Source organism: Plectropomus leopardus, chromosome 5, assembly GCF_026936395.1.
Source record: "Plectropomus leopardus strain MGB_pleo_1.0 chromosome 5, ASM2693639v1, whole genome shotgun sequence".
NCBI lineage: Eukaryota > Metazoa > Chordata > Actinopteri > Perciformes > Serranidae > Plectropomus > Plectropomus leopardus.
In genome coordinates, this window is record NC_142180.1 from 21,241,185 (window position 1) to 21,251,210 (window position 10,026).

At 40.7% G+C, this 10,026-nt stretch overlaps 1 protein-coding gene across 1 annotated transcript; it reads left to right on the forward strand.

Annotated features, from left to right (window-relative positions):
* Positions 1-147: 147 nt before the first annotated feature.
* Positions 148-9,868, forward strand: LOC121963459 (vitellogenin-1-like). The gene is given in 31 exon segments (XM_088077327.1): positions 148-1,508; positions 1,596-1,847; positions 1,927-2,088; positions 2,175-2,323; positions 2,411-2,809; positions 2,904-3,097; positions 3,161-3,276; positions 3,371-3,589; positions 3,667-3,884; positions 3,975-4,072; positions 4,156-4,280; positions 4,364-4,465; positions 4,578-4,697; positions 4,810-4,996; positions 5,247-5,340; positions 5,429-5,614; positions 5,715-5,850; positions 5,933-6,143; positions 6,234-6,697; positions 6,791-6,835; positions 6,950-7,012; positions 7,111-7,314; positions 7,423-7,565; positions 7,658-7,787; positions 7,872-7,995; positions 8,081-8,261; positions 8,352-8,446; positions 8,592-8,686; positions 8,923-9,088; positions 9,249-9,436; positions 9,527-9,868. Coding segments are annotated over 31 exon segments (5,130 nt in total). The 5' UTR covers positions 148-1,334; the 3' UTR covers positions 9,617-9,868.
* Positions 9,869-10,026: the final 158 nt, after the last annotated feature.

Genomic DNA, 10,026 nt, shown 5'->3' on the forward strand with positions numbered 1-10,026 from the left:
GTATGATCTCTGCATTTGCAAAGATGCTTCAGAGGAAATAAAGAACAATGAATTTCATAGAAAATGCAGTTTTTATCAGAAACAGCAAACTATTGTACATTTTTTTGTATTTGGATGTCTTAAAATAATGCTTTTGAAAAAGTAAAACTTTTACATAACAAACTAGCTAACATTGCATACAGCTCAGCAGAGGACTCAAACATGTTTCAGATTAGAACCTGAGAGATTTCTATAATATAATATAAAGAATAATGTAATACAGTCACTGCTTTAATACAGGGGTTTAGAGCAACTTATGGAGCAACTAATAGTTCATTTACAATAAAAAAACATATTCATTATTTTGTATTCTATGCTGAGCGTTTATCCAAAAAGAATACAGTTGTATCGTGTTTTTTTTCCCAATTTAATAAATGCTAAAATGTTAAAAACTAAATTAAATAGTTTTAGCATTTACTTGATGGATTATCAATTTCTTTTTATTGTCATTTCAGCTTGCGAACCTCATAACTTTGGTAAGTTCAGTATTTTATTATAATTTAAAAGACAGCTTTAATTTTTCCAAACAATGAGCCTCATGCAAGAAACGATATACGAACACATTTTCTCTCATTTTTGTTCATATCTACAGTTTGTTTTTATTTTGTTAGTACCCACTGGTTTCTGTGATTCTCCAATGTTTTCTTATTTTTGCTCTTCTATTAAGTAAGAGAAAATTTTACAAGTGGTCCAGAGCACTCGTACCATGATAAGAAAAAAACATTTTTCTTTACACAGGCCACAAATTGTTTTCGAACACAAGGAAAAAATAGCTTTATATTTGAGGAACCTTTAAAATTACATAAAAAAATCATTTAATCAAATTTAGAAAATGTTTAAGAGTAATAACAGTCATTGGAATTCAAAATTCCAGGGCTAAAGAAGTATAACTATACTTGTTGCATTGGCTTCAAATACTGTAATATTGGTAACTGTGCATCCCTCTGCTGACCAGTGGTGGCATGTAACTAAGTACATTTACTCAAGTAGTGTATTTAGTAGAAATCTGAGGAACTTTTATGTTAATTGAGTATTTTAATCTCATAATGCTATCCATGTCTACCTCACTACACTTCAGAGGGAAATATTGTTATTTTTATTCCACTAATATTAGATAATTATTTCACATATTAAGGTTTTTGCACACAAACCAAATAAATATATACATGTGCAGCTAAAATGTTACATGAAAGTGAACTATTATATTAAAATACAATCTATTTAATAATTAATGGTTCATATGATGTCATATACTACCTCAAATAGGTTTTGGGGATGAGTTAGAAAGTATCTCAATGAGTGCAATTGTTCTTACAGCTCCTGAGTTTGCTGCTGGTAAGACCTATGTGTATAAGTATGAGACTTTGCTCCTGGGCGGTCTGCCAGAGAAAGATCTGGCCAGAGCTGGACTCAAAATCAGCAGTAAAGTTCTCATCAGTGCCACAGCTGAAAATAAACTAATGCTGAAGGTAAAGTTCAAGAGCATTAGCAGTCAACAATCTTTTCTCTGCTGAAATGCACACTGCCATGTAATAAATCTTATCCTTACACTCTAGCTTTTGGAACCTGAGCTCTATGAGTTCAGCGGCATCTACCCCAAGGATCCTTTAGTCCCAGCAACCAAGTTGACATCTGCCCTGGCAGCTCAGCTCTTGACTCCCATCAAGTTCGAGTATGCCAATGGTGTTGTTGGAAAAATGTTCGCCCCTGAGGGAATTTCAACAATGGTGCTGAATGTCTACAGAGGTATCCTGAACGTCCTTCAGCTCAACATCAAGAAAACACAGAACGTCTATGAGATGCAGGAGGTTTGTCAAAGATCCTTCGGCACTGATGTAAATCCATCAGAAGAAGTTCTTCCTAGTTAACTTGAGCTGTTCTCATTAGGCTGGAGCTCAGGGTGTGTGCAAGACCCTCTATGCCATCAGTGAAGACGAAAAGGCTGAACGTATCCTTCTTACAAAGACCAGGGATCTGAACCACTGCCAGGAGAAGATCATGAAGGATATGGGGTTGGCATACACTGAGAAATGTGCAAAGTGTCAGCAGGTAGGATCAAACCCATTTTGTGTCATGCATACATCTAAAAAAAAAGTAGAAAATGCTGCCTGTCTAAGCAACTATGTGGTTCACAGAATTCAAAGAACCTTAGAGGAGCTACAGCATACAACTACGTCTTGAAGGCTGTTCCTAGCGGCATATTGATCCTGGAGGCCACAGTCAATGAGCTGATCCAGTTTTCACCATTCACTGAGATGAACGGAGCTGCCCAGATGGAGACAAAGTAGGTTAATAGATTCTGAGAATACAATAATGGCAGTGTTTGGATTTAATGGTGTTACAAATTAACCTTTTTCGCATTTCCTTCAAGGCAATCCTTGGTCTTCCTTGAGATTCAGAGGGCCCCTATTGTACCCATCACAGCTGAGTATCTCCACCGTGGATCTCTCAAGTATGAGTTCTCCACTGAGCTTCTTCAGACACCCATTCAGCTCATCAAGATCACCAATGTACAGACCCAGGTACAGACTGCTTTAAATCGTCAGTGATGTCAGAAAATGTGTGAAACTCAACCTTATTGAATGAATTCCCCTTTAATTCTGTGTTCCAAGATTGTGGAGACTCTGAATCATCTGGTTATCCACAACGTGGAAAGAGTCCATGAAGATGCTCCTCTGAAATTTTTGGAACTGATTCAGCTCCTCCGTGTTGCCCATTTTGAAGACCTGGAAGTGCTCTGGAGCCGCTACAGAACCAACCCTGCCTACAGGTGACTTTAAGCGTTTGAACATTTATATAAAAGGCAAGAAAATATATGTACTGCATATGTATAGCAGTCTGCTCACTCCATTTTCTTCTTCCAGACAGTGGATCTTGGATGCTATCCCCACCATTGGAACTCCTGTGGCTCTGAAGTTCATCAAGGAGAAATACCTGGCCAATGAACTAACAACTGCTGAAGCTGCTCAGGCTCTGATTACATCTGTTCACATGGTGACAGCAGACACTGAGGCCATCAAGCTGGTTGCGGTAGGTAAACAACAAATCAAGTTAATTTGTCAGTTATAAGAATGGAGGTGTGAAACATTTCTAATTGTTGCTATCTAACAGGACCTGGCAGTCAACCACATGATAGTGGAAAGACCAGTTCTACGTGAGATCGTCCTCCTCGGCTATGGTACCATGATTTCAAAACACTGCGCTGAGAAGATTGTCTGCCCTGCTGAACTTATAAGGGTAATGTAACCTTGTTCTTTTCATATCACCTCAAAATCTTCTGCACATTTTTTGATGAGAAAAGGAGATATTAATTCCTAATTTTCCCCAACAGCCCATCCAGGACCTGCTTACAGAGGCTGTTGCTAAAGATGAGACCCAGAATATCATTCTACTCCTGAAGGTTTTGGGTAACGCTGGCCACCCTACTAGCCTTAAGCCAATCACAAAGATCCTGCCAATCCACGGCACTGCTGCTGCAGCTCTGCCCATGAGAGTCCATGCTGATGCCATCATGGCTTTGAGGAACATTGCAAAGAAAGAGCCCAGAATGGTGAATTCTCAACACCAAAGAGTATTTCAAATTTTTCTGTTTTTTTGCACTTCAATCTGAGTCTTCTTTCTCTTCAGATCCAGGAACTGGCTCTTCAGCTCTACATGGACAAGGCTCTTCACCCAGAGCTCCGTATGCTTGCTTGCATTGTGCTGTTTGAGACAAGGCCTCCAATGGGATTGGTAACAACTCTTGCCAACATTGTGAAGACAGAGCCGAATCTGCAAGTAGCAAGCTTCACTTACTCTCACATGAAGTCCCTGACCAGGAGCACTGCCACTATCCATGCCTCACTGTAAGAGCACTCCCTAATCTCTATTCATCATCAAATCCATCTCCATGAACTAATGTCTGCATACTCAGTTATTTTCTGTTTTAATCACAGTGCTGCAGCTTGCAACGTCGCTGTCAAGATCTTGAGCCCAAAGCTGGACAGGCTGAGCTTGCGTTTCAGCAAAGCTATCCACGCAGACATCTATAACAGTATGAGCAATTTGATTTGCCTCAACTCAAGTTAATTTTTTTTCTGAAATATAAACTAACGGCATCTAATCGAACTCTTTTAGATCCCTTGATGCTTGGTGCTGCTGCCAGCGCTTTCTACATCAATGATGCTGCCACCATTCTGCCCAGATCTATTGTGGCTAAGACCAGTGCCTACCTTGCTGGAGCTGCTGCCGATGTCCTGGAGGTAAAAAGGATGAGAAAACACCTATGCACTGAAATATATTTTTTAGTATTTTACTTTGAAAATTACCTTTTGAATTTTTTTAGGTTGGAGTGAGAACTGAGGGAATCCAGGAGGTTCTCCTGAAAAACCCTGCACTCATTGACAATGTTGACAGGATCACCAAGATGAAACGTGTCATTAAGGCTGTAAGTATGACAAACCAGGAAAGTGCAAAAACAAGGATAAAATCACATTCAATGACATATGATGAAACACAGCAAGCTAGTGAGTCTGAGTGTTTGTTTCCTATTTTTACAGCTCTCTCAGTGGAGGGCTCTGCCCACCAGAACACCTCTGGCTTCTGTCTACATTAAGTTCTTCGGACAAGAAATTGCCTTTGTCAACATTGACAAAGTCTTGATTGACCAGGCCATTGCGGTATGATTAAAATCCCTATCTGTTAACGTCAAGACCAAATTCAAACCAAATTATTTATCACAATTTTTTGCAATCCACAATATGATCCATTATGATTAATTCTTCCTTACAGCTCACTACTGGACCTTCTGCTCAGACATTTGGTATGAATGCCATCAAGACTGTGTTGTCTGGTGCTTCCCTCAACTTTGCTAAGCCTCTGCTGGCCACTGAGGTGAGGCGCATCCTGCCAACTGCTGCTGGTCTTCCAATGGAGCTCAGTCTTTACACTGCTGCTGTGGCTGCTGCAGCTGTTAAGGGTAAGTAGAAGCTAGAAAGCATCCGCAGTTTAGCTCGCTACAGGTCCCACCTATCTTGTGCTATTAGAAGTCTTGACCTTCTAATTGCTGTCACATTGCTTTTTCAAAGCAAAAGAGACAGTGTGCATGTCTTAGATAGCAATACTGAAGCACTGATGGGACATGGAACACAATACCATCTCGTAGTGGGACCAAGAGTGTTAAAATTATTGTGTTGAGCGGTGACAGATGGGTTTATTTGTTTTCTTAGTCAAAGCCGCCACAAAACCAGCTCTGCCAGAGAACTTCCATCTTTCCCACCTGTTGAAGACTGACATTCAGCTTGATACTGAGCTCAGACCAAGGTAGGTACAAAATATGACACTAGAATAGAAAACAAGCGCGAAGTATATCATATTATCAAGTGTGACACCAAATGTCCTCTTGTTTTAGCATTGCTGTGAACACATTTGCTGTGATGGGAGTTAACACTGCCATGCTCCAGGCTGCTGTGCTATCAAGAGCTAAACTCAACACCATTTTGCCCACCAAAATCGCTGCAAGACTTGACATCAATGAGGGCCACTTTAAGATCCAAGCTCTGCCTGTTTCTGTGCCTGAACACATTGCAGCTGTGAAGTAAGCCTGTCAACTCAATGTGTACCCTTGACAAATGATTAAACTCCTTTCACTTCTATTCTTAAGAGTCTATTTGATTAAGTCCCTGTTCTTTCCACAGTGTTGAGACTGTTGCTCTGGCAAGAAACATTGAGGATCTAGCTGCCACTAAAATCACTCCCATCATCACTGCCAAAGTCTTGGATTACATCTCCCGGGAGAAACTCACATCTAAGATCATTTCATCTACTTCTGTGGTGAGCTTTAAACATTGTCTTTTAAGATAGTTACAGAAGTGAATACATTTACAAAATAATTAATATGTCTTTCTTTTGTTAGTCAAAATCCTCAGAGATCCTTAACGAGGATGTGTCAGCTCCCATCTCCATTAAAACACCCAGAGCAGTTCAGTTTGCGAAGAAGTATTGTGTCAAAGCTGTTGGACTGAATGGCTGTCTGAAGGTTGCCACTGAAAACGCTGCCTCCATCCAGGACATTATCCTTTACAAACTGGCCGGAAAGCACTCTATTACTCTTTCCTTGACACCAAGTAAGTAGTGAGAACACAGTGTTTGTTCATTTTGTCCTGGCACTGTGCTTAAAGCTCATTATTAATGACATTATCTAATTATACTTTCAGTTACTGGTGAGGCCATTGAGAGACTGGAGATTGAGATTCAAATTGGACCAAAGGCTGCAGAGAAGCTCATTAAAAAGATCAACCTGAGTGAAGAAATCATCAATGGAAGACCGGCCCTGATGAAGCTCAAGAAAATCCTGGTTCCTGGTCAGAGGAATGTCACCTCATCTTCCTCCAGCTCCAGCAGCTCTCGCTCAAGCCTTAGCTCAAGATCCTCCTCCAGCTCCTCATCTCGTGTAAGCAGCAAGGCCGTTGATGTAGCCCGTAAACTTCGCAGCAGCAGCAGCAGCAGCAGCAGCAGCAGCAGCAGAAGCAGCAGCAGCAGCAGAAGCAGCATCAGCAGCAGCAGAAGCAGCAGACTCAGCTCCTCAAGATCTTTGAGCAGGTCCAGCTCCGCATCTAGCCTTGCATCCCTCTTCAGTGCTAGCTCCAGTTCCTCTCGCTCCAGTGCTCGTGTCTCAAAGGTAAGCGCTTCAAAATTCTCTGTATGGAAGAATATGAATGTGTCTAAACATCATAGTAAGTGTGGGATCTGACAAAAATATTTCTCTCAACAGCGGGTGGTTTATCCCCACAAGTTCAAGAAGAACCACAAGATGCAGGTACAACTGGATGGTGCTTCAAACAATGACAATGTATTAGATAGTTTGTAAATTTTTAAACGGTCTTCCAGTTTTTTCTTGCCTGCCTCTAACTTCCATACATTATTGCTTTAGGCTCTCACCTCTCAAGCAGTTTCCAAGAGCAGTGCTTCAAGCTTTGAAGCCATCTATAGCAAGGTGAATCTTGGTCATCTTAAAAAAATTACTTCTTCAGATCTGTTCATTGATTGGTTTCTTTGTGCACTCACATGATTTAATCATGATTGTTCCCTCAGAGAAAATTCCTCAGCGATGAAGTTGCTCCTACCTTTGCCATCATCGTCCGTGCCGTCACAGCTGAGAAGGTAATGGGATACGAACTGGCAGTCTACCTCGACAAAATTAACACCAGACTTCAGGTTATTCTGGCTTCCTTGGCTGCAGATGACAACTGGAAACTCTGTGCTGATGGAGTCCTGCTTAGCAAGCACAAAGTCACAGTAAGACACTGTTTTGACATTTATTATATCATAGAGCTTATGACATAGTATTAAAAAGCTACTGTTAAAACAGCCTGCCTTGTTGTCACATCTACTGTCTCTCAATAGGCTAAAGTCGCCTGGGGAGCAGAATGCAAGCAGTATGACACCATGATCACAGCTGAGACTGGTCTTCTTGGTCCAAGCCCTGCAGCTCGCCTCAGGGTGGCCTGGAACGAACTGCCTTCTGCCCTGAAACGCTACGCAAAGAAGTATGAAACATCAGAGGCACTGTCTTGAGCATAATCACATGTATTAAAGACTACCGGTGCATAAAATGTCTGATATTTGGATTTTTTTTCAGGGTGTATGACTACATTCCTGCGATGTCTGGCTTGATTAAAGAAAAGGATGAAAACAGCGACAAGCAGCTCTCATTTACCGTGGTTGCCACATCTGACAAGATCCTTGACATCATTTGGAAAACACCAACAGTATGAATTATTGAGTAGTTCACCCAAAATATGAGGTTTTGTTCGTTTGTTTTTTCTAATAAATGTGAATTATTCTGTTTGCAGCATACTGTCTACAAGATGGCTTTGCATCTTCCCATTGCTCTGCCACTTGAAGAAATCAAAGGTCTCACCCCCTTCGATGATGTTGCTGATAAAGCCCATTTCTTGCTTGCCAAGGCTGGTGCAGGTATAGAATGACATAATGGTTTGATATGAAAAGCACTGGCTGTTATCTAAGCCCTGGATTAAAACTATTCTTTTATTCTTTGCAGCTGAATGTAAATTCATCAAAGACACACTGACCACATTCAACAACAGGAAGTACAAGAACGTGATGCCGTTGTCTTGCTACCAAGTTCTGGCACAGGACTGCACCGATGAGCTGAAATTCATGGTTCTGCTGAAGAAGGATCAAATTGAACAGAACCACATCAATGTGAAAATTGCTGACATGTGAGTGTCCATAAAAAAACTTAAGTGAAACTGTTTCTTTTATTCATCCACAAGCAGTTAAATGAAATATTTTCATTTCTTCACTTCTAGCGATATTGACCTGTACCCGAAGAACACTGAAGTGATTGTGAAGGTCAATGGAATGGAAATACCCATCAGCAACCTGCCATACCAGCATCCCACAGGTGCCTATACATACTAATCCCACCTTTAAAATCTTGTACTCGTAATAACATTTAACTATGCAAACTACACATTTTTAAATTACTTGTCTGTAATAGAATATGTAATTGGAGTGAAGTGACTAATATTCAACTGTTTTGCTTAAAGCTAAAATCCAGATCAGGCCAAAAGATGAAGGCATCTCTGTGTACGCTCCTAGCCATGGTCTTCATGAAGTCTACTTCGACAAGAACTCATGGACGGTAAATGCAATACTTACTACAGACAATTTAAGATTAGATATAAAATTCAAATAAGATCTTTTAATGTTAATTTAAAGGTTTTTCTTTTGTTGTTGTTGTTGCCTGTAAACATTACATGCAATTCCAGGCTTAAAACTGTGACCTCTGAGAATAACAACTTTTGATTTTAATAACTTGATAAATTTGATACTTTATATTTGATAGCCTGTCATGTCTCATGTGATCCTGCCATGCAGGTTAAAGTTGTGGACTGGATGAAGGCACAGACCTGTGGACTCTGTGGAAAGGCCGATGGGGAAGTCAGAGAGGAGTACCGCACACCCAACGGACGTGTGACCAAGAGCCCAGTTAGCTTTGCTCATTCCTGGGTTCTGCCAGCAGAGACCTGCAGGGACACCACTGGTGAGATACAAAGTTCATTGGGGAAATATTTTACAGCAGCATCCTTTTCCACCGTGGTGTAAAACATCTATTATATAACTACATATGGTTAAACAAGTCTTGTATGTAAAGGTGCAATGAATCCTTTAGAAACTCACTTTTTAACACTTTTGTCCTGCAGAGTGCCGCATGAAGCATGAATCTGTGAAGCTGGAGAGACAGGTGAACATCCATGGCCAGGAATCCAAATGCTTCTCTGTGGAGCCCGTGCTGCGTTGCCTGCCTGGCTGCTTCCCTGTGAAGACCACCACCATCACTGTTGGCTTCCACTGCCTGCCTGCCGGTGAGTCTGCAAAGAAATCAAAGCTGGTTCAAGTGACTGAATATGAAAAAGTGGAGAGAAATGACACAGCTTCTAATTGCTTTGCTCTATTCATTTGTGCAGATTCTGTTGCCGAGAATCTGAGCAGCATTTACCACGCCAGCGTGGACCTGAGGGAAACTGCAGAGGCCCACCTAGCCTGCAGCTGCACTGCTCAGTGTGCCTAATAATAAAACTCTCTTCTGCCAATCACTTACATCATGTGTATGTGTACCATTTTAAATGTAACTTTATAAATATACTGCATCTCAAACCAACTTTTCTGTCTTAAGTTATTTAAATCATGGTGTCACACAGAACACAAAACATAACATGAGAAACTCAAAATGACTACAAAACGTTGGAAGGGAACTTTAAAGACACACAAAAAAACTACAAAACATATGCAAAACAACCACGAAAAAGACTCAAAATAATGTCACAAAACAACTACAAAATGACACAAATCACGAAAAGATGTATAACATCTGCAGAGAGATACAAAACAAACAACATAAAGGGGCAAAACTACCACAAATGTGTGTCTTGCTCCTGCAGGAGAGAGCTTGTAGTAGCTACAAATAAGCTGTTAAGCACA